General features: G+C 47.0%; 14 protein-coding genes across 17 annotated transcripts in view; 2 read left to right on the top strand and 12 right to left on the bottom strand.

Moving 5' to 3' along the window:
- Positions 1-40: 40 nt before the first annotated feature.
- RB195_023692 (uncharacterized protein) lies at positions 41-262 on the bottom strand (the record flags this gene model as incomplete). Its single annotated transcript, XM_064211211.1, has 1 exon — positions 41-262. The coding sequence occupies one exon, from the start codon at positions 260-262 to the stop codon at positions 41-43; it is 222 nt and encodes a 73-aa protein (XP_064067092.1).
- Positions 263-404: 142 nt separating this feature from the next.
- Positions 405-1187, bottom strand: RB195_023693 (uncharacterized protein; the record flags this gene model as incomplete). Its single annotated transcript, XM_064211212.1, has 1 exon — positions 405-1187. The coding sequence occupies one exon, from the start codon at positions 1185-1187 to the stop codon at positions 405-407; it is 783 nt and encodes a 260-aa protein (XP_064067094.1).
- Positions 405-3053, bottom strand: RB195_023694 (uncharacterized protein; the record flags this gene model as incomplete). 2 transcript variants are annotated; one of them, XM_064211213.1, is made up of 5 exons in its annotated part: positions 405-1125; positions 1272-1471; positions 1736-2036; positions 2095-2423; positions 2505-2657. In XM_064211213.1, the coding sequence occupies 5 exons, from the start codon at positions 2655-2657 to the stop codon at positions 405-407; spliced, it is 1704 nt and encodes a 567-aa protein (XP_064067093.1). The 2 variants fall into 2 exon arrangements, with proteins under 2 accessions (XP_064067093.1, XP_064067095.1); XM_064211214.1 differs by lacking the exons at positions 405-1125; positions 1272-1471 and adding exons at positions 1472-1642; positions 2936-3053 and having other exon boundaries at positions 2505-2641.
- Positions 3054-3165: 112 nt separating this feature from the next.
- RB195_023695 (uncharacterized protein) lies at positions 3166-3591 on the bottom strand (the record flags this gene model as incomplete). The annotated part of the gene is made up of 1 exon (XM_064211215.1): positions 3166-3591. One exon carries the CDS (start codon positions 3589-3591, stop codon positions 3166-3168), a length of 426 nt encoding a protein of 141 aa, XP_064067096.1.
- A 46-nt stretch (positions 3592-3637) lies between these two features.
- Positions 3638-4042, bottom strand: RB195_023696 (uncharacterized protein; the record flags this gene model as incomplete). The annotated part of the gene is made up of 1 exon (XM_064211216.1): positions 3638-4042. One exon carries the CDS (start codon positions 4040-4042, stop codon positions 3638-3640), a length of 405 nt encoding a protein of 134 aa, XP_064067097.1.
- A 242-nt stretch (positions 4043-4284) lies between these two features.
- On the top strand, positions 4285-6452 carry RB195_023697 (uncharacterized protein; the record flags this gene model as incomplete). Of its 2 annotated transcripts, XM_064211217.1 has the most annotated exons (3): positions 4285-4369; positions 6129-6206; positions 6313-6452. In XM_064211217.1, the coding sequence occupies 3 exons, from the start codon at positions 4285-4287 to the stop codon at positions 6450-6452; spliced, it is 303 nt and encodes a 100-aa protein (XP_064067098.1). The 2 variants fall into 2 exon arrangements, with proteins under 2 accessions (XP_064067098.1, XP_064067099.1); XM_064211218.1 differs by lacking the exons at positions 4285-4369; positions 6129-6206 and adding an exon at positions 5520-5637.
- A 1481-nt stretch (positions 6453-7933) lies between these two features.
- RB195_023698 (uncharacterized protein) lies at positions 7934-8245 on the bottom strand (the record flags this gene model as incomplete). The annotated part of the gene is made up of 1 exon (XM_064211219.1): positions 7934-8245. The coding sequence occupies one exon, from the start codon at positions 8243-8245 to the stop codon at positions 7934-7936; it is 312 nt and encodes a 103-aa protein (XP_064067100.1).
- An 86-nt stretch (positions 8246-8331) lies between these two features.
- RB195_023699 (uncharacterized protein) lies at positions 8332-8817 on the bottom strand (the record flags this gene model as incomplete). The annotated part of the gene is made up of 1 exon (XM_064211220.1): positions 8332-8817. One exon carries the CDS (start codon positions 8815-8817, stop codon positions 8332-8334), a length of 486 nt encoding a protein of 161 aa, XP_064067101.1.
- Positions 8818-9188: 371 nt separating this feature from the next.
- RB195_023700 (uncharacterized protein) lies at positions 9189-9458 on the bottom strand (the record flags this gene model as incomplete). Its single annotated transcript, XM_064211221.1, has 1 exon — positions 9189-9458. The coding sequence occupies one exon, from the start codon at positions 9456-9458 to the stop codon at positions 9189-9191; it is 270 nt and encodes an 89-aa protein (XP_064067102.1).
- A 56-nt stretch (positions 9459-9514) lies between these two features.
- RB195_023701 (uncharacterized protein) lies at positions 9515-10483 on the bottom strand (the record flags this gene model as incomplete). Its single annotated transcript, XM_064211222.1, has 1 exon — positions 9515-10483. The coding sequence occupies one exon, from the start codon at positions 10481-10483 to the stop codon at positions 9515-9517; it is 969 nt and encodes a 322-aa protein (XP_064067104.1).
- Positions 9515-10736, bottom strand: RB195_023702 (uncharacterized protein; the record flags this gene model as incomplete). The annotated part of the gene is made up of 2 exons (XM_064211223.1): positions 9515-10593; positions 10625-10736. 2 exons carry the CDS (start codon positions 10734-10736, stop codon positions 9515-9517), a joined length of 1191 nt encoding a protein of 396 aa, XP_064067103.1.
- A 656-nt stretch (positions 10737-11392) lies between these two features.
- On the top strand, positions 11393-14193 carry RB195_023703 (uncharacterized protein; the record flags this gene model as incomplete). 2 transcript variants are annotated; one of them, XM_064211224.1, is made up of 4 exons in its annotated part: positions 11393-11453; positions 12155-12257; positions 12317-12440; positions 14083-14193. In XM_064211224.1, 4 exons carry the CDS (start codon positions 11393-11395, stop codon positions 14191-14193), a joined length of 399 nt encoding a protein of 132 aa, XP_064067105.1. The 2 variants fall into 2 exon arrangements, with proteins under 2 accessions (XP_064067105.1, XP_013292984.1); XM_013437530.2 differs by lacking the exon at positions 11393-11453 and having other exon boundaries at positions 12169-12257.
- A 1040-nt stretch (positions 14194-15233) lies between these two features.
- RB195_023704 (uncharacterized protein) lies at positions 15234-15527 on the bottom strand (the record flags this gene model as incomplete). Its single annotated transcript, XM_064211225.1, has 1 exon — positions 15234-15527. One exon carries the CDS (start codon positions 15525-15527, stop codon positions 15234-15236), a length of 294 nt encoding a protein of 97 aa, XP_064067106.1.
- A 1402-nt stretch (positions 15528-16929) lies between these two features.
- Positions 16930-22569, bottom strand: part of RB195_023705 (uncharacterized protein) — a gene marked incomplete at both ends in the record, with an annotated part of 48128 nt that continues 42488 nt past the window's right edge. Inside the window, 2 exons of the mRNA XM_064211226.1 lie at positions 16930-16962; positions 17068-17233. Coding sequence (XP_064067107.1) covers positions 16930-16962; positions 17068-17233 — 199 coding nt within the window. The remainder of the gene's footprint in view (positions 16963-17067; positions 17234-22569) is intronic.

Genomic DNA, 22569 nt, shown 5'->3' on the forward strand with positions numbered 1-22569 from the left:
AATAGCATGGTGAAATTCACATCCTACAACACCTCCCCTTTCAAGTTAACTCGTACCGAGTTCTTCGTGGGTCCACCTGTAGTCGGCGATGGGGTCGACGAAGGCGTTGCGGTCGTTGAGACGAGTCGGCTGTCGGCGTTGCATCATCGTTCTTGCTCGCGGAGTCGAGTAGGGGTAGGTCGAACACATCCAAGAAAGTGTTAGTCGCAGTTGTACCGATCCTGGATCGCAACTGGTTTAGATCGCAACTGGCCGAGTCCATACTTCGTTTCCACAGCGAACAGTGTAGGATGTGTTTCCAACACGGTGTGTGATGAAACCGGGAGTCCAAGTAGGTTTCTGGCCTCGATAACCCTTGGCAAAAATCGCGTCGTTGATCTCGAAGTAGCGGCGTCGTGCTCCATTTAACGATTGAATTGAGATTCCATTTTGAGATCTCGTGTACCGTTTGTGCGATCTCTAGAAGATAACATTAGATCGAGTTCCGTTCGCAGTCGGCGTCCCAAGAAGGCTTCGGCAGGTGAACGCTGGTTAGGTGCAGACGGGCAGGGAGTGGAGCGATGTGCCATCAGAAACGTCTGTAGTGTGTCCACTGTTGGTTCCTCCCCCTTCAGCTTGGCAAGTCCTCTTTTGAAGGTGTCCACAAAACGTTCTGCTTGTCCGTTGCTTTGTGGATGGAACGGCGGCGTGCGAATGTGCAAGATTCCTCGGGAACGGCAGAAAGAAGCGAACTGAGACGACGTGAACTGCGTTCCGTTGTCCGTGACGAGCGTCTCTGCATTTCCGAACTTGGCAAAGATGCACTTCATTGCTTGGATGGTAACCGTTGAGGAGATCGAGGACATCTGGACGATTTCCGGCCACTTGGAATAGGCGTCCACGATGAGTAGATAGTATCGTCCTTCCATTGGTCCAGCGAAATCAGCATGAACTCGAGTCCACGGCGAGTGCGGTTTCGGCCATGAATGTAGTTCAGACTTGATCGGATCCTTTGCCACGGATGCACATCTTGGGCAGATCTTGACGAGTTTTCTGATGTTCGAATCCGTAAATTCGTAGGCCAATAGACAAAGCTTCTTGCAAGCATTTTCATCCTTGTTTGGCCTGGATGAGCTTTGTGTAGTGCTGAAAGAACACGATGTCGAAGTGATTTTGGAATCACTATGCGGGATGCAGTGAGCAGACATCCTTTGACTGTCGTCATGGTATTTCTACGGTTGTAGTAGTGCCACAGAGGAGAATGGCAGTTGACCTTGGGCCAGTTTCTGGACTTCGTATAGTTGATCACAAGCTGGATAAGACGATCGGCTTGCGTAGCAGTCCGAATGGATTCGGCGGATACTGGAAGATGACAACAGTTCTCTGAGAACTCAGAAGTGACATCAGTATCTATTGGGGCGATCACGTACTCCTTCGGTATCGATGATTCTGACGAGATGAGGCGTGAAAGAGCGTCCACTTGGCCGAAATCCTATGTATAATCCTCGATAGTGAAGCTGTAGTTGAGCAGCATTGTGGCCCATCGCTGAAGACGGTTGGCACTGTAGACCAGAACTCCTTTCTTGCTTCCGAAGATTGCCAAAAGTGGTTTGTGATCAGTCCTCAGCGTGAAATGTCGTCCATGGATGAAACGATGGAACTTCTGCACGGCGAAAATACGAGCGAGCGCTTCCTTTTCAATCTGGCTGTAGTTCTTCTGTGGTTATGTCAGGCAACGGCTTGCGTGATAAATGACCTTCGCGCATCCATCCGCGAAGCGATGTGAGAGGATTGCTCCCATTCCGTAATTTGAAGCATCAGCGGCAACGATGATCGAAAGACTTGGGTCAAAGTCGGTCAACAGAAGATCCGAGCTTAGGATTGCCTTAATCTTGTCGAAAGAAGACTGACACTCCGGTGTCCATGTGTAGACAACATCCTTTTTCGTAAGTGTGTCCAAAGGAGCGCGTAGATTGCGGAGATCTTTGACGAAGTTTTCGTAGAAGTTGATGAAGAAAAGAGCGAAGTTGACTGACGTCCTTCGAAGCGGGCATCTTCTAGATAGCTTTGATCTTTCCAGGATCGGGGCGTCGTCCTTATGCGTTGATGATGAACCCAAAGTAAGTGATCTTCGTCTGCAGGAAAGCACATTTGTCGAGTCGAATGCGGAACCCGTAGTCTTGAATCTGCTTGAGTACGGCCTCTAGTCGGGCATTGTGTTCGCTGATGGTTCTACCAGTAACCAATATGTCGTCGAGATAGGCGGCAGTTCCATCTAATCCAGCGATAAGAGTATCCATACATTGTTGGAATATACCAGGAGCTGATTTCACTCCAAATGGTAGTCGGTTGAAGCGATACAGTCCACGGTGCGTGTTGATAGTGAGTAGCTGCTTTGAGACGTCGTCCACTTCCAGTTGGAGATATGCTTCGGCTAAGTCGAGCTGTGAAAAGTAGCGTCCTCCGTTGAGTTTCGTGAAAGTGTCCTCTGGGGTTGGAAGCGGATGCTGGTTTTATTCCAGTACATCGTTCAGTCCGGTTGAGTAGTCTGCACAGAGGCGGATCGATCCATTTTTCTTCTGAACGACAACGCTGGGTGCTACCCATTCTGAGTGATCAACAGGCTCCAGCACTTGTATAGACACAAGTCGATCGATTTCGGCTGAAATCCTTGGCATAGCAACATAGGGCACCGGGCGAGCCTTCAGGAAGACAGGGTTGGAGTCAGGCTTCAGAGCGAGTGTAGCCTTTCACTTTGTACAATATCCCAGTCCAGGAGCGAAGACTGCTGGGAACTTCTTCCTCAGGTGCGTAGCGAGAGAAGAATTCAAGGTGCTGAGCGTCCTTGAGGAGATGTTGCAGATGGAGCCTTCTGTCAAGTGGAGGAACAGTGACTCGTGTTGGGCGATCCAATCTAAGCTCAACAGCGACGTTGTGTCGGCTACATGGCAAGTACCATATCCTCGATGACCATCAATGATGAAGTTGCATTCGCAGCATCCGCGAACATTGATCGATTCGTTGTTGGCAGACTTCAGTGTCAGACGGGGTGATTGCAGCTTTGGTCGACCCATGGAGGTTCAGTCTGCAGTGCTCAGCAATGCTACGTCTGCTCCAGTATCAAGGCGCATGCGTACTGTCTTGCCATCAATCTGTATTCTACGGTAAATGCGGTTTACAGCGACATCAGCACGAGTCGAAGCTATAGTGATGGTGTTGGCAGATTTCCGCTTCTTCTCCGGGAAATTTTTGCAGAATCCTCGCTTGTGTCCAGAGCGTCTGCAGTCGTGGCTCTTGTTTACGAATGTGCAGTCTCTGGACCAGTGATTGGCTCCACAACGAAAACAAGGACGGCGGCTCACGATTTCGACTCTTTTGCGAATCCACGACGTTGATGTGCGGTACACTTGATCGTTCGAGGAGTGTGGCATCCTGACGAATGTCGAGAAAGTGCTGGACTTCGGCAGCAAGCTCCTTTAGCGTGGTTTGAAGGTTGTCCTCCATCTTGCGAAGGGCACGAGCGCGAACATCGGCATCTTGCGGGGCGACGAGTCCACATATCCATACGAGGCATTTCATCTGCTCAGGTGTGACGTCACTGAACTCAGCCATGGCATGGCGCTGATTGACCAATCCGGTGTAGTCGCGAAGACTTTCCTCATTTCGCTGTTTTGAGGTAAGCGTAGCGTTTCGCGAATACTGACATATTATGTCCGAACAATTCCTTCAGAACAGCCACGGTGTCCGTTAAGGGAACATCGCATGCTCTTTTAGGGAGAATGTGGTTCGTGAAACGGGCATATGTGACGGCGTCGAGTTTGGAGACGATTAGTCGTGCTTTTGCTGCATCGTCCAACGTAGCACCGTCTTTTGAGATTACATCCTCGTAGCGGTTGTACCAGACCTCGAATGTACAACCATTTTTCGGATCGTACACGAACTCAGGCAAGCGTGTCGATAGAGAATTTGTGACGAATTCGGCCGTGGCGATGGGTGCTGTTGGGACGGCTGGGTGTGAAGCAGAGGCCATCTTTTCCATACGCTTCATCAGCTCAGTGAACATTTGCTGCTGAGCCTTAGTTTGGGCTTCCAATATGGTACGCAGAGTTTCAGCGTCAATTTTTGAGTTGCTGTTTGGTGCGCGACGCTACCGCAGTAACAGCTAATCGATCGGGCTCACAGCCTCGGCCGAGTTGGACCACTCGCCTCGACCAGCCGTTTGACCGCCCTTAGAGCCGGGCTGGAGTTCTTGAGCAAAAATAGTTGTGCTCCGCGCTGTAGTCCGCTGATCACCAGTTGTTGTTGATGTCGACACAGCCGAAGAAGAGAAGCTTTATTGATCCGGAACACGAAACATGTCCATACAAACAACAACAGGGTGGTCATACAAGTATGCGTCGTATACAATACGGGTCTACACTAAGCGAATAACATGGTGAAATTCTCATCCTACAACACTATCCAATATTCCTTTGTGCCGCAGAATCTCGATGTTTCGAAGCAGTGTCCTCTGTCACGTCTTTTTTGGATTTTGTCTTATCGGGTGCTACTTCCGTCGGCCTAATTATATCTTGACTCGCTGCAGCTGCGTAACAGGTAGGAGTCACCGACAATTTTTCAAGCGGAGTCTTGATGAATTCGACGCTCTGCTTCATGCTGCGAATGTCGTCGCTCTGGTTACGGATCTCTTCTTTTATTTCCGTATAATATTGCCCCCACGGATCTCCCTCACTAAAGGAATCAAGCCGGTTAGTCGCGAGGCTACGTGGCGCGTCCCCGGGTGGCGGATAGGGGGCTAATCGCGGGCCAAAAAAGACCTTGTGCTTGCCCAGAGACGCAGATGGATTCAGGGGATCCCTGTTTCTGCTGAGCCAGGACTGAGTAATGACATCCTTGTATCCCGCACGTCGGTCAGGCCAAAAGCCTGCAATCAAGTGAATGGGAGGTGCAAGGGAGGCGGTTTGGAGTCGCCTCCAACAAATAAGCTCCACATGTCCACTCCGGGAGAACGGAAGTTCTTCCAGAAACTCATGGGACTAGAGGCTTGCAACCTGCCCATGGGTTTTAAAATTTTACGCAAAACAGTAATAAAAAAGAGTCTCCTGATTCCGGAGGAAAGCCTGGTACGGTAGCGCCAGGTAGGACGGGGTTGCAGGAGTCATATAAGCTACCGAAACGGAAAAGGACTAGGATGGCGATCGTACTTATAACGTACGTACGCTTGCATCGAAGATCTGATGTTGCTAGCCAAGAAGATCGGACTGGATATCTGACTGACCGAGACGAGACGACGTCAACCTCTCAACGCCGTATATGAAACTGGAGAAGAACTGTTCTTAGGAACATGCGACAGTAGAGGTGTTGGTGGAGTTGGCGTCCTCGTCAACACGAGTATGGCAAAGAACATCGACTCTTTCGAACAACTTACGACCCGAATCGGGCATCTGCGGATGAGAAGATGTGGTCCAATACTAGCTTTGACTATCTTCGTCGCTTACGCTCCAACATGAAGCTACGATGAAGAAGTCGAAGCTTTCTATATGGACCTGGAGAAGTTCTATCGAGAAGATCATGCCTTCTACAAAGTCATAATTGGCGATTCCAACGCCAAAATTGGCCCAAGAAGAACGCCGGAGGAACTTCACATCGGGACCCACGGTCTGCAGTGGAATGGCCAGGGGGAGAGACTCTTCGAGATCATCATGGCGACTAAGACCATCCATGGAAACTCGCAATTCCAGAAGTCCTCTCTACGCTGGACGTGGGAGTCATCCGGTGGAGGGTACCGTAATGAAATAGACCGTTGCATATATGTATATATATATATGTATATATATATATACATATATATATATATATATATATATATATACATATATGTATATATATGTATATATATATACATATATGTATATATATATATATATATATATATATATATGTATACATATATATATATATATACATGTATATATATGTATGTATATATACATATATATATATATATGTGTAGTTCACGCGACACTCAGATCTCGCAGTATATGGAGAAGTGAACGGATGAATAGATTCTGTACGAGCTGTAGATTGATTTATTAACAGCCCTCTGATTAGGTCGTCAGAAGTTTTGACTGTTATTGTTATTTATTCAGAAGTTTTGACTCCGGCTGATGACCTAATCGACCTAATTTTTTGTATGGTAGTGCTGATTGTTCAACGAATTCTGAGAAGTTTGTCGGGTTCAATCTGGAAGTGGCCATCTGGTCGAAAACGGAAGTTTAGGACTGAGGTGGTGAAAGAGGACCTGAGAACACTTATCGTGGATAAGCGGTTCAGGCGAGATGAACGGTTTCGCTGGATATGGAATAGCGGCGAATGGACTGATACTGTGCAAGGTCTCGCAGAAAGTCGAGAAGGCTGTGCGAAGCTATGGTCAAGGACAACATTTCTCGGCAAAGATGCGAGCAACCGAGTGAGGCAATAATATCGGCCCGCTGATTATGTCATAAGTCGAAGTTTTAAACTTTTTTCGTATGGTAGTGCAGAAACACCACAGAACGGAAGCGAACACCACGGAATGTCTGTGGTGTTCGCTTCCGTTCTGTGGTGTTTCTGCACTACCATACGAAAAATCTGAAATCCGGCTTTACCCGCCGTTCATGCTGGTAATTACATAATGTTTGCTACCACAGTTTTCTATTCTTTTCTCTTGCATGCTGTTCATATGTGTTTGTTTTTAGCTATGGAGAAAATAGACAAAGATGTAGATATATTCAGGTCAAAACGACATGAAACACGGTGTAGTTGCGTATGCGGCCGCGCTCGAAGCGGCGCGGTGGAGACAGTGTTTGGAATCGACGTGGGACCATTGCAAACTGCTGCAGACGGTGCTGGTAAAGGTCCCCACTTGATACTATCGGTACGCTCCACCGCGTCGCTTCGAGCACAACTGCTTACGCAATTGCATCGTGCTTCGTGTCGTTTTGACTCTTCTATAGTAAGGTTTTATGGTTTATTTTGCTCGTAAGACCCCTTTGAGATCACAGTTTGTAGGGATTTAATTTCTGTCCCGTTTTTGATGTAGTTGTGCATGGTTGTCCCCTTCCAAGTGCAAATTTTTGAATTTTACCATGATTCCGACAACAGCAAAAACTTATCACGCACAATGATAGGGAGAAAGAACGGGACAGAATTTGAATTTCTACAAGTTAAGCAGGTGAAGTGGCTTTAGGAGCAGGACAACCGATAAAACTAGAGGAGAACGACTTTTCTAGTATAGTACTAGTAGTTTTAGTTCGTTGCATAGATTTGGCGTCATGTTCAAAAGGATTCGCTGCGGCTGCACAGACGGTGGTTCGGAAGCGTCATAGACCTTCTGTTACTTTGAGGTCAATAAATTGCTTTCAAACTCATGTGCGAGAATAAAAGCATTTTCTTGCTACATCGACTGCTCCTGCAAGTCATTGCATAAGCTGCACATATGCTGCAAACCTCAAGGTGAAGTCGAACGCGTAGGCGAATTCTGAGGGGATTGGTCAATGTTGAACTTTTATCTTTTCAATCTAATAATTGTGCTATATAATTTTATTCATCTTATGCAAAACGACTGGCGAAAATGACAGAGACGTCCCATCATGTCTTGTTCTTAATTGATTCTTCGGATGCAATGTATCTGGCTGTTCGTGAGTTGCTCTGGAGTTGTTTTTCTCATCTTTCTCACTATCACCAAAAGTAGTAAAAGAATAATTCACTTTTAACTGTCCAGCGTAGATTGCATGTTAGAATTTGTCTAGAAGCGATGACCAGAGATTGATGTAAAATGGGGATGAGAGACAGTGATAAGAGAGAGTTACATTCAAATAATCTTCTATGATGAAAATATCTTAATTTTTTTGACGGACAGGTTATGATTCTGTTTGAGATGGTCATAGAAGTGATCTGCTATATATCACCTTGATCACCTTGACTCCCGCTGATCTTCGAACTGGTCGAGCGGGCGCCAGTAATTCTTCCATTTGTCCCGATCGCGTGCCAAAGTCGCCCAGTGGTTTCTCCTTTCGCATGGGACACGAAGAGCATCATATTTTTCTTCGAAGGACTTCGTAAAGAAATCTGACCATCGGATCGGCGGTCTTCCTGTAGTGCGCTTAATATCGCGGGGAACCCAGTCGCTCACGGCTCTGGTCCAACGGTTGTCGTTAAAGCGCATCATGTGTCCGGCCCACCTTATTTTACTTTCCTTAGCAAACACAGCGACGTCTCTAATCATCGATCGCTGACGTAGGAGAGAACTTCGAATCCCGTCTCTCACTTGCGTGAAACGGGATACTCCTAGCATCACTCTCAATTGCGCGTTCAATGACGCTCACTGCGTTTTCTTCCTGGTTGCGAAATGCCCAGCTTTCCGAAGCATAGGTCAAAGCAGGAAGTACGGTGATGTTGAAGAGGTGAGCACGGAGCCGGGTGTTCCTGGTCTTCTTCACTACATCCTCGATGCTCTTGTACGTTCCCCAAGCCTCTTCTCCTCCTGCCTAGCTCCGATGTCAGGTCGTACATCATGTTCAATATCCGACCCAGATAAACGTAGCTGGTGCATTGGGATATGTTTGCTCCGTTGTGCGTGAATGGGGCATCCGAGACACATCCGTTCCGCGTGAACATCGTCTTTTGCAGATTCAGCTGAAGACCGATGCATCCACATGTTTCGTCGAATTCGGTCAGCATTCGTTCCGCATGACTGATGCTAGGTGTTATCAGTACGATGTCATCAGCAAAGCGCAAATGTTGTAGCTGCCGACGATCAACCTTCACTCCCATGTCGTCCCATTCCAACTTTCGCATTGCGTTCTCGAGGGTGGCTGTGAATATTTTAAGTGATATTGTGTCACCCTGTCGGACCCCCTCTTCACGTCAGTGATAATGTTCTTGTAGAATGGCGAAATTCCGGTCGTGAAGTTACTGTACAACTCTCGAAGTACCTTTATGTACTGAGTAGGGACGCCTTAGTTGTCCAAGGCTTCCACGACCGCTTCCGTCTCAACTGAGTCGAAGGCCTTCTTCAAGTCGATAAAGGTGAGACAGAGCGGCATCTTGTACTCTCGTGATACTCGATGAGTTTCGAAACAATGTGAATGTGGTCAATCGTGCTGAATCCTTTTCGAAACCCTGCTTGCTCGCATGGCTGTCCTTCATCCTGGACTTTTTCAATCCTATTAAGGATCACTCTTGTAAAGAGCTTGTAGATGACGGACAGTAGGCAGATTGGACGATAGTTGCCGAGGTTGATCCGCCGAGGGATGTGGATCTCCCTTTTTATACAACAACACGGTCTTGCTGGTCTTCCACTGTTTAGGAACCTTGCATTCCGACAGATAACGTGTAAAGAGCCTCGCCAGGGTGTTGATGAGTACTGGAGGAAGGTTTTTCAGGTGTTCTGGTCTTATTCTGTCGGGACCGGGTGCTGTACGATTTCTTACCGACATGATAGCATGTCGTATTTCGGGCGGGAAAACTTCTGGAATGACATGTCCGCCTTCTCTCAGATGGTGAGAAGGCAAGTGGACATGGCTGTCGAAGAGATCAGAGTAGAAGTCGTAGATGATTTTCTCCATCCCCTTCTCGATGCAATGGTCGAGTTCCGGAGAGCAGTCATCCTTCTCTTGCGACTGGCGAAGTCTCGACGGGCATAGCTGATGTTTTTCTCCGCCTCTGCAGCTTCAGCCAGCACTTCTGGTCTTCTCTCTTTAAGGTCTTCCTTTATCGCCTCTCTGCAAAGCCTTGCGAGCTCGGACGTGAGCTTTTGGTTCCTAGCGCATCGTGCTGCTCCACGCTGGCGTATCAGCTCAAGAGTTTTAAGAGACAGGCGTCTCTTGGTGGTTTTAAAACTCTCAGCCTTCTCCGCGCAGTCATGAAGGTGTTCGACGAGCCGGTCATATTCCTCGTCGATGTTGTCCACTGCGGAATCTTCCCAAAAGCCGGCTAGCATAGCGAAGAGATCCCAGTTGATGATAGTCCTGGGATTTCTCTCTCTGAACTTGGCGGCTTTCTCTGCTCTCCTTGTGAAGGAAAATCTTCCTCGGAGGAGGCGATGGTCCGATCCCGTATAGAACTTTGGTACAACACCGACGTCCGTCAGGCAGAACCTTTTATTGACGATGATGTGGTCTATTTCATTACGGTACCCTCCACCGGGTGACTCCCACGTCCAGCGTAGATATGAGGGCTTCTGGAATTGCGAGTTCCCATGGATGGTCTTAGTCGTCATGATGAACTCGGAGAGCCTCTCCCCTTGGTAGTTCCACTGTAGGCCGTGGGTCCCGATGTGAAGTTCCTCAGGCGTTCTTCTTGGCCCAGCCTTGGCGTTGAAATCATCAATTATGACTTCATAGAAAGCATGATCTTCTCGGTAGAACTTCTCCAGGTCCATATAGAAAGTTTCGACTTCTTCTTCTTCGTAGCTTGATGTTGCGACGAAGATAGTCAAAGCTGGTGTTGGACATCTTCTCATTCGCAGACGTCCGATTTGGGTCGTAAGTTGTTCGAAAGAGTCGATGTTCTTTGCCGTACTCGTGTTGACGAGGACGCCAACTCCACCAACACCTCTACTGTCGCATGTTCCTAAGAACAGTGCTACTCCAGTTTCATATACGGGTCTCGGTTAGTCCGATGACGTCGTACTTGATCTTCTTGGCTTGCATCATCAGATCTTCGGCGGCCGCTTCCAATGCAAGCGTACGTGCGTTATAATTACAGATCGTCATCCTGGTCCTTTTCCGTTTCGGTAGCCTATATGACTCCTGCAACCCTGTCCTTTCTGGCGCTACCGCACCAGGCTTTCCACCGGAATCAAGAGTGTCTTTTCTGTTACTGTGACATGCAAAAAAATTTTAAAACATATGGGCAGGTTGCAAGCCTCTATTCCCATGAGTTTTTGGGAGAACTTCCGTTCTCCCGGAGTGGACATGTGGAGCTTATTTGTTGGAGGCGACTCAAAACCGCCTCCCTTGCACCTCCCAGTCACTTGATTGCAGGCTTTTGGCCGGACCGACGTGCGGGATACAAGGATGTCGTGAGTCAGTCCTGGCTCAGCAGAAACAGGGAGTCCATCCAGTGAATCCACCCGCGTCTCTGGGCAAGCACAAGGTCGCTTTTGGTCCGCGATTAGCCCCCTATCCGCCACCCGGGGACGCGCCACGTAGCCTCGTGACTAGCCGGCTGTGATCCCTCTAGTGAGGGAGATCCGCAGCTGTTGTCTAACGCTTTCGGTGTTCCTTAACTTTCTGCTACATATAATGGAAGTAAATTCGTATTAGGCGTTGGCCAAATGTAAAGCAGCCTATTTGAATTAATTGTTGCCCGAGCAGCGGCTCTGCGTGGAACAACCAGTTCACTCGGAAATACCAACTTTCGCGGTTTTATGATATTGTTGAAAGGAATAGGAGATCCTTCTGTCTTATTTGCGTTGATCACTAGGAAAGGTGATTCCAAGAATAAATAGACATGTGGTCGAAAATGGAGGAATAATTGTGCCTAAAATGATCTGTACAGTCGTCAGTAACCGTTGCACAAGAAGTAGAACTTTTGAACTTCTGAACAGCAGCAAAACTAAATGGTCAATTATGGTCGATAAAAGAGCCGTCATATCTCTATGATCAAGGTAAACATGAACCATCGCAAGAAGTCTTTTATGGTGCGAAGGGAAAAGTGGAATCACTTAATCAGAAATTTCATATTTGAAGCCAAAGAGTTTCAGGAAAGAATTATCTAAGGAAAATCAACCATCTAGTTGCAAAAGTTCAAAAGGTCCAGAGGAAAACGCATATTTACATCTCTCAACTGTTTCTTATTTTGATTATTTTTGGATTATTTACACTCATGAGTCGTACTGTTTAGATGTGAACACTTTCTAAGTGTGAGCTTAAGAATTGTTGGAGATGCCAATAATGGTGAAATAAAACTTAGCAGAGACCTGTAGTACCAAAATTGCGTTGGTTGAAAATCGTGCACTCGCTTGAGGTTATTCAAACAGTTGCTCAGAGAACTGCGTCGTTTGAATAGCATTACTCCTTTGATTTCCTTTGAAATAAGACCATTCGAATTACTAATCATTCGAGTCCTCAATCTATTTTAAAGGTTTGAAGTTTGAAAATTATAGAAAATTCCTATGAATATTATTTAGGTCATTCTGACCTAATGACTCGACCGTCGTATGATCCATATTTGGACAATCTTAAAAGTCCTTTAATTCGAGACGAAAGCGATGGAAAAACCCTTAGGCTGAGGTTAGTCTGCCCACAGCTTTTTTTCTAGGTTTCTTGTACTTGAACAACTTGTATCCTAGATTCGATGTTGCTCAGTATAAGCCTGAAGAGGTTACTGTGAAAACCATCGACAATCGACTTCTTGTTCACGCCAAACATGAAGAGAAAACCCCCCAGCGAACTGTCTTCAGAGAGTATAACCAGGTGAGAAGGTGCGCACCTGCGTACCGAAAACAGTAGTGTCACGCTTTCAATGTTGCTGACTGTTGACCGCAACACATTATTAAGATCTTAAAATGATATTAATGATAGCGGAGTTGCGGATTGATGTGAGAAATTAGATGACATAGTTCCATACATATGTTACTTGACTTCATTTGAATTAAACGGCGGGCGGACGCCCTAGAGCAGTTATCCGCATCTTCGCCGAGTGTATCGTCCTCGAAAATCCGAGTATTTCATCGCTCGGAAATATATCCTGCGGAACTCGCTGCATTATCACTGTCCGGTACATGTGTTAAGAACCACAACAGTTGAGGTGTGTTAAAACTTGCTTGCAGTACTTCATTTTAGTTTTTTCACCTTAAACACTTCAAATTTTATGTTTGCAGTTACATTTCCCGATAACTCTTTCTGTTTGGTACGCGTCCATCGCTTCTAGTGTTTTATGAATATAATCTTCCCACTCCCGCAAGAGTAGACCAGGTCCTTTCGCGTTTCCTTTGCTCGTGAATCCTGCCGTGAATGTTCCATTTGTTTCAAAGTATCTTTTTTTATGACTTTGCAATCAAAATTGCGAACTCTACAAGCGAATGCAAAATAATGTTTCGGTGAGTACAAGTTGAGCTTGAGGCACTATAGTCGGCTCAAAAGGACGTCGGCGCAGCTGCTTATAGCGGCTGTGACAGAAGAGGTGCGGCGAAGGGTAGCGGTTGGAGCTGAGGAAGACCTTCGCTAGATTCAGTTATCGCTACAGTACGTGCGCAACTAGCGATTGTTCCACCTAGATCCCAAACGCTTGCTCGACCGCAGCCGTACGCAGCGGAGTTGTGCTTAAGGTCGTTTTGATCCGACTTGATTTTAGTGTGTGCAAAGTTAACAGAGCACTAAGTTTAGGAGAACGTTTCCTGTTCCTACCACCCACCTTATTCCTTCTGCTCCTTTTTTTTTTCCTAATTAGCGTAATACCTACTTGTCCCAATGGAATGTTTGCACCTCTCTGGTTATCCATTCTTTACGGTGTCTTGAATAATTTGCATTGTTATATGTTTTGACCGAGCATCTCTTTTTTTACATTTAGTACCATTTTTGTGTGCATGAATGTACTGAACAATAACGGGGCACGACAAGAAGGAAGAATATTGTTAATACGCCTTGATGAGTGAGCAGGTAAAGACTAACACTGAGTAAAAGCAGTGTAAATGAAGACTTTGCAATATACTTAACAACATGTGGGACAAGTCAATGGTATGATAGAAAAAGCAATGTCAAGAGTGCCGTAGTGTTCATGATACTGTATGCTGCATTAATAACTTCAGGTACAATAATACTGTTCCCTGAACGTTACTTCGGGAAAAGAAGAAAAATCTTATTGAATAAGAAGGGGCACCAAGCAGCATGTTATGCGCACATTTTCGAAAAGCTTATTCTGCTGCGTTGGTTACCTCTGTAATAATGCGCTCTGCTTATCACTCAGGTTTGCAAATATGAAGTCAGGGTTAATCTTAATTAGACAAGGGATTCAGCAGTCGACGTCAGCGAAGTACTGATGATTTCTTTTGAAATTGTATGATGGCTGGTTTGCGCAATTTCGTTTATTTTCCTAGTGCAAGTATTCTTTATTCAGGAATTCCTACTTCCCCGCGGAACAAACCCGGAGCAGATTTCATCGACTCTCTCAACTGATGGTGTTCTAACCGTTGAGGCTCCTTTGCCGCACTTAGCGATTCAACAATAAAATAGTATCAACATTAGTACTGTCAGAAATGATATACTGATGGGAATTGACAGTTTTCAAGTTTGCTATATCAGTTGAATGCTTACTCAAGAGTTACCATTGTCATAACGTGTTTCTTAGGATGAATGAAGGCGAGTTAATGTGTAAACCTGTAGTTCTACTTATGCAGTTATTTGTGTTGTACCGAGAATACACAACCATTTCTCATTAGCAACAGTTAAAAGTATCAGCAACACAATTGTCAATAACTGAATACAGCTTGTATCAGCGTTCCAAAATAAAGTCAGTTCGAAGCATATCATCACTCATAATAACAAGATGTCACAGTGAAGAAAGTTACAATGTCATATATATCAGTTTACAATAGTATCGAATTTGATAAGCTGTACACAAGGCTGCTGAATAAATTTATTGGTTAACATCTCGGCTATATCGCCTTCTTCAGAGCCTGAAAAGGGCGATTCAATCTACAACTTAAACGACCAACTTCTCCACAACTAGACTGATAAACTCCACGCCTACTTTCAATCACCAATTTAGCGACTACACTGAATGCTCACCTTAGATCGGAGAAGCCTAGCATGGACCACTGACTGATCGATCACGAGGGCGAATGGTTCGAATGTCACATTCGGATCGGAAGAACCATTCGAGATATGGCTGGAGTTCCCGCGTTATCGACAGACATTCGCCCTAGCGGTTCATTTTTGGGTTGGATCCAAAATGCTTCCAGCGATTTTCGAGCCAACGTTTTAGATTCGTGCGCTAAGATTTCGACCCTAATTTCAAAATCAGCTCCGTTGTGTTTTTGTGTTCCATGGGCACCTTGTTCATTCTCGTAATCTATTCTTGCCGTTCACGTGCTCTTTGATGCGGACATACATCGGTCGTGCCGTTTCACCGACATACTCGTCGCCACAGTTCGTGCAAGAAATCAGGTAGATTACCCCGGATCTAAAGCAGTCTCCTGGTCTACCTGTGGGACAAATAATACAGTTCGGTGTTGTACAGATGGTATCGTACAAACGATTCTGAAATAGCTAACGTTTCAAATTGTACGGTGGTATTTCAACGACCGAAACGGAGCTATCCAAGTCTGCTCTCCTCAGACACCGCCTAATGGCAGCGCTCATTTCATCGGAGATGTAAGGAAAGCAGAGAGGTGTCTTATGTGTGGTGGGATTTTCCAATTGTCGTGCTCGTTCACTTCGGTATTGTCTCGTTTCAGACGTTTGGATTTCATAACCATTCGAAACAGCAATTTCGCGAGCCGAAGTTAACGATTCCTTTCTCTCCTCTAGTCCACTACAAACGGTTCTTGCCGTGCGGAACATGTTGTTGAGCACACAGCTTTCTTTATATGAAATGGATGAGCAGAAAGAAAATGAACCAAGATGTTTTTACTACTGGGCTTACGATACCATTTCCTTTGGTACGTACCGTTTGAGATGCCAACCTGGACGTTCAAAAAAGGAAGCCAGTTGCCCTGTGGTTTCTCCCTAGCAAGTTTTATGTGTTCGGACGGTCGGTTCAACAAGTCGAAGCATTTGTCCATCTCCGCTTGGGTGGATTGACAAAACAATCGTTAATGTACCGAGAGTAGAGCAACGGACGTAGTTCCAGAACAGGTGCTTCAATTTTGGCCATAAATGAAATAGCTAAGGTGGGAGCCAATCTCTGCCCCATAGCTAAACCTCTAAGCTGTGCAAAGTAATTTCCGGACCATCTAAAGATATTGCAGTCGAGGCACGCCTTGAGAAAAACCATTAATTAGGAGACTGAAAATCCATGTAAGTTGATGGTTCTTATGTTTTCTTCCAGCAGTTCGAACATAGCCTGTATCGCAGAGCCATTAGATACATTCGTATACAGTGCTTCGACTTCGGAAGACTCCATGACACAGTCTGTTGTCAGGTGTGCTGTGCGTAGGTGGTATAGGAACATACGGGTATTTGTCAAATGGACAGGTATATGGCTCAATACTTGCGCAAATATTGTGTTTAGGAACCACCCTATCCTATCCGTGGGACCTCCTACACTACTAATTATGGGTCTTACTTTGAATGTAGCAGGGTCAGTAGAAGCCAGATCGCTGCTGGACTGAAGTTTGTGCGTGTTGATTAGGATATAGAGCACTGGACAGGTCGGCAGGGACACCCTAAAATGAACCGCAAGGGCAAATGACTATCGATAACGCGGGAACTCGCGCCATATCTCGAATGGTTCTTCCGATCCGAATGTGACATTCGAACCAATCGCCCTCGTGATCGATCAGTCAGTGGTCCATGCTAGGCATCTCCGATCTAAGGTGAGCATTCAGTGTAGTCGCTAAATTGGTAATTGAAAGTAGGCGTGGAGTTAATCAGTTTAGTCGTGGAGAGGTTGGTCGTTTGAACTGTAGATTGAATCGCCCTTTTCAAGCTCTGAAGAAGGCGACATAGCCGAAACATTAGCCAATAAATTTATTTAACAACCTCGTGTACAGCTTATCTAACTCGATACTACATTCAACTATGTCGAGGTTCATTGAAAGTCGAACTTTTCAACTGCTTTGTAATGTGCCAGTTTACAATATGCCAAACTATCTGTAGAATAATCTTGAAGTCTAAAGGTTATCACAGTTTTCATATGAAATGAGTTCTGTGTAAAAATAGGAACAGTCAGGTACAACTGGTAGCAACAATAGACTGAAGCAAAACATTGGAAACCTTGGAAACGTTGCAAATACGGATGCGATCATACATCCAATGAGAAAGCAAGAGCGACAGGCTGAAAAAAAAAATGTCTTGTGTGGTTATTGTCCCTTACCCGCACATGGTACAGAAGTGAAGTCTAAGATCATTTTCTTAATTTTAGCCGAGGAGTACACTTTACCTTGTGATCCCCTGTGCATACATCTTTACCAAAAGAAGAATAGATGGGATTCCCTTTCTTCACTACTGTAAATGCTGTCGCATTCATCAGAACGCGATCGCACCATGCCGGAGGGCGTGTCTTCATCATCACTTCTGATTCGTCTGGGTTTTCACTCCATGGATAACTGAAAGACTCAAACAATTACAACTCTACCAAATTCAGGTCTTTTCACAAATTTCTACCCTAAAAGAATTATGTAAAAATGCATTCATCGAGTGAAAAGACAAAATCACTGCCTTTTCCTGCGCTGGTTATAAAACCACGGACACTTTCAGGGTAAAACGCTCCTGGAACAGTGTTTTTGGGTGACACATAACATCATTTTCTCTAGTGACAACCGATTTTTGAGTCATACGTTAGCAACACGAGTAGCACGGACTCCCTACGATCAAACCTCCAGAAGAAATTGTCATGTTAATGTAAACCATCAAGAACTTTTTCTTTTGTTTGAATAATTTGAAATGCTGTCTAACCACTGCAGAGGGAGTCAAGGAACTATGTAATCTTAATCTTCATAGCAAATATTGTTGTCCATATTTAATTGAAAAATAAGCCGTGATCAAACACGATGACTTATAAACAATAATAAACACGCCTAGACCATTGAAAGTGACAAGAGGAACTGCGTCGCTTGGGCTCACTAGTAGGGTAGTTTAAATTCGTAAGTAGCTGAAATCTTCTTTTCCCTGCATAATAGAATACTCTGAAGAAAGGTTGTTTTAAAACATGCTTAAAATCGGATCAGACAGCATATTGGCAGATCGATCTCAATATCTATTTGTAGAGGGAGCAACATTTGAAATCATCCTAAAATAGGCAACTAATTAATTGTACTAAAGAGGAATTCTAGTAACAACAGTTCAGACAAATAGCCTCTTTAGTGGTCTAGCAAATATGTGTTTTTGGGTAGACCATCGCTGTAGATTAAACAAGCTGCTCTGTCCACTGTCGAGGATGCTGCGATATTCACATGTAGCGTTGCATTGCAAGAAACAGTGAACAGAAACAGCAGTGTCGAAGACTGCACCATCCACTGCAGTGATATTGATGAGCAGAATGTAGGAAGTTGCGAGGAAAAACTACAGGAGCATTGTAGGGGAATTCTCCTTCATATCGCTAAGACGTGCTTTACGATTGCGCGAGAACTCGAACTCTGGATCGTAAATGTCCGTGCATCAACGGAAACTGCTCAAAACAACAAGGACGCATTATATAATGAACTCAATATGTTGATGTCTATGATGCTCAAGTAGCACGTGGCCATTGTGTGAACATGAATGTGAAGATGAGTCATACACAACAATCATAACGCGACTGGAAAATGCTGTTGGATGAGGGTGCGGGTTTCAGGTGGCTTATGCCTATACCGGGTATTAGATTATGCCTATACCGGGTATTAGGTTATGGGGAGAAAGGTGATTCTGTTCATTTCTTCCTAATTGCGGTAAAAAACGGCGCGGAAGATGCGACTCCGAGCGTTCCGGGGCGCTATTTTCTACAGCGAGCGTGCCAGCCTTGTGCACGCGCCGCAACTTCAGGCCCATTTTTTAGAGGAATTAGGAAGAAAAAGATGGAATTACCCTCCTACCCCGTATAGGCATAAACCACCTAAAATCCGCACCATCCCAGATTCGTGGGGTGATGATTTTAACGCTACAGTTGATGAGAACCAGTTCCACCTCAACCGAAAAACAACATGGCAGGCCTGAAAGCTGACAGAAATTTCGAGAACGAGTGTCGATTAGTATTGGAATACGGACCAAGAAGAGGAAACAGACTGTTTATCTAGATGAATTCAGGGTGCAGCAAATACCGGTTCTGGTGCGCAGAAAAATATCGGCTTTGCGACAAGGCCCCTACGCAATTCTGTATAAGTTTCTCTTTGTCAGTAATTCTGTAGAGTGGGAGGACAAAAACCCGAAGACCTGTACCCTACTAAGACCGTAGAGCGTCAAGATGAATAGGTTTTCATCTGTCTTCAACGCGACCGATGATGTTGTTGTCGATGACTCTGCAATTATGGAGGTGACATTTGAATGCCTCACTTAATTGGTAGCGGGATCAGTCTCTGAGTTCGAACACATCCAGCGACCAACATACGCCGCGATCAACCAGAAACCACCGACAGAGACGGAAGTTCTGGTCTACATGTAAGAGATAAACGATGGAAAGATAGGCGGAGATGATGGGCCTATCACAGAAATGCTTATATCCTTTCCTCCATCTGAGATTCATTATATGGCGAATGCCATTACTATAGACTGACGAAAGGGCCAAAGCTAATGGTACCACAGGTTTGGTAGTCTTGACCCCTCTTAGTTATGAAAAGTACGTTTGTTATATACATATATATATATATATATATATATATATATATATATATATATATATATATATATATATATATATATATATATATATATATATATATATATATATATATATATATATATATATAAAAAAAAATTATATATATATATATATATATATATATATATATATATATATATATATATATATATATATATATATATATATATATATATATATATATATATATATATGTATATATATATATATCATGATCATGATCATGATATATAATAACGGGCTTATTCTGTCACGTGTGGGTGTGTTGTCTGTGTGTCAGTCACGAAATTCAGAAAGGGGGGTGCGACGGGTCCACCGGCGTCAGATACCCATAGAAGAGGGTGCGACGGGTCCATCGGCGTCAGATACCTAGAGAAGGGGGTGCGACGGGTCCACCGGCGTCGAGTTGGTGCCTCGACGCTAGAAAGCAATAAAATGGCGTGTGACGGGTCCACCGGCGCCAGATACCTATAGAAGGGGGTGCGACGGGTCCACCGGCGTCAGATGCCCATAGAAGAGGGTGTGACGGGTCCACCGGCGCCAGATACCTAAAGAAGAGGGTGCGACGGGTCCACCGGCGCCAGATACCTAAAGAAGGGGGTGTGACGGGTCCAATGACGTCGAGTTGGTGCCTCGACGCTAGAAAGCAATAAAATGGCGTGTGACGGGTCCACCGGCGCCAGATACCTATAGAAGGGGGTGCGACGGGTCCACCGGCGTCAGATACCTATAGAAGGGGGTGCGACGGGTCCACCGGCGTCGAGATGGTGCCCCGACGCTAGAAAGCAATAAAATGGCGTGTGACGGGTCCACCGGCGCCAGATACCTAAAGAAGGGGGTACGGGTCCACGGCGTATACCTATATGAGGGGGTGCGACGGGTCCACCGGCGTCGAGTTGGTGCCCCGACGCTAGAAAGCAATAAAATGGCGTGTGACGGGTCCACCGGCGCCAGATACCTAAAGAAGGGGGTGCGACGGGTCCACCGGCGCCAAATACCTATATGAGGGGGTGCGACGGGTCCACCGGCGTCGAGCTGGTGCCCCGACGCTAGAAAGCAATAAAATGGCGTGTGACGGGTCCACCGGCGCCAGATACCTAAAGAAGGGGGTGCGACGGGTCCACCGGCGTCAGATACCCTAGAAAGAAGGGGTGTGACGGGTCCACCGGCGCCAGATACCTAAAGAAGGGGGTGCGACGGGTCCACCGGCGCCAGATACCTATAGAAGGGGGTGCGACGGGTCCACCGGCGTCGAGTTGGTGCCCCGACGCTAGAAAGCAACAAAATGGCGTGTGACGGATCCACCGGCGCCAAATACCTATATGAGGGGGTGCGACGGGTCCACCGGCGCCAGATACCTATAGAAGGGGGTGCGACGGGTCCATCGGCGTCAGATACCTAGAGAAGGGGGTGCGACGGGTCCACCGGCGTCGAGTTGGTGCCCCGACGCTAGAAAGCAATAAAATGGCGTGTGACGGGTCCACCGGCGCCAGATACCTATAGAAGGGGGTGCGACGGGTCCACCGGCGTCAGATACCCATAGAAGGGGTGCGACGGGTCCACCGGCGCCAGATACCTATAGAAGGGGGTGCGACGGGTCCATCGGCGTCGAGTTGTGCCCATACGCAGAAAGCAATAAAATGGCGTGTGACGGGTCCACCGGCGCCAGATACCTATAGAAGGGGGTGCGACGGGTCCACCGGCGTCAGATGCCCAATAGAAGGGGTGTGACGGGTCCACCGGCGCCAGATACCTAAAGAAGGGGTGTGACGGGTCCACCGGCGACAGAAAAGAAGGGGTGTGACGGGTCCACCGGCGCCAGATACCTAAAGAAGAGGGTGTGACGGGTCCACCGGCGCCAGATACCTAAAGAAGGGGGTGCGACGGGTCCACCGGCGTCGAGTTGGTGCCCCGACGCTAGAAAGCAATAAAATGGCGTGTGACGGGTCCACCGGCGCCAGATACCTAAAGGGGCGAGGGTCAGGTGCGACGGGTCCACCGGCGTCGAGTTGGTGCCCCGACGCTAGAAAGCAATAAAATGGCGTGTGACGGGTCCACCGGCGCCAGATACCTAAAGAAGGGGGTGCGACGGGTCCACCGGCGCCAAATACCTATATGAGGGGGTGCGACGGGTCCACCGGCGCCAGATACCTAAAGAAGGGGGTGCGACGGGTCCACCGGCGTAAAGAAAAGGGGTGCGACGGGTCCACCGGCGCCAGATACCTAAAGAAGGGGGTGCGACGGGTCCACCGGCGCCAAATACCTATATGAGGGGGTGCGACGGGTCCACCGGCGCCAGATACCTATAGAAGGGGGTGCGACGGGTCCACCGGCGTCGAGTTGGTGCCCCGACGCTAGAAAGCAATAAAATGGCGTGTGACGGGTCCACCGGCGCCAGATACCTATAGAAGGGGGTGCGACGGGTCCACCGGCGTCAAGGTGCCCACTAGAAGAAGGGGTGTGACGGGTCCACCGGCGCAGATACCGGCCAGATACCTATAGAAGGGGGTGCGACGGGTCCACCGGCGTCAAGGTACCGGCGTCGAGTTGGTGCCCCGACGCTAGAAAGCAATAAAATGGCGTGTGACGGGTCCACCGGCGCCAGATACCTATAGGAGGGGGTGGGACGGGTCCACCGGCGTCAGATGCCCATAGAAGGGGGTGTGACGGGTCCACCGGCGCCAGATACCTAGAGAAGGGGGTGCGACGGGTCCACCGGCGTCAGATACCTAGAAGAGGGGGTGCGACGGGTCCACCGGCGTCGAGTTGGTGCCCCGGACGCTAGAAAGCAATAAAATGGCGTGTGACGGGTCCACCGGCGCCAGATACCTATAGAAGGGGAGGGCGGCGCCAGATACCTATAGAAGGGGGTGCGACGGGTCCACCGGCGTCGAGTTGGTGCCCCGACGCTAGAAAGCAATAAAATGGCGTGTGACGGGTCCACCGGCGCCAGATACCTAAAGAAGGGGGTGCGACGGGTCCACCGGCGCCAAATACCTATATGAGGGGGTGCGACGGGTCCACCGGCGCCAGATACCTAAAGAAGGGGGTGCGACGGGTCCACCGGCGTCGAGTATGAGGTGCCGGGAC

Source organism: Necator americanus, chromosome X (genome assembly GCF_031761385.1).
Source record: "Necator americanus strain Aroian chromosome X, whole genome shotgun sequence".
NCBI lineage: Eukaryota > Metazoa > Nematoda > Chromadorea > Rhabditida > Ancylostomatidae > Necator > Necator americanus.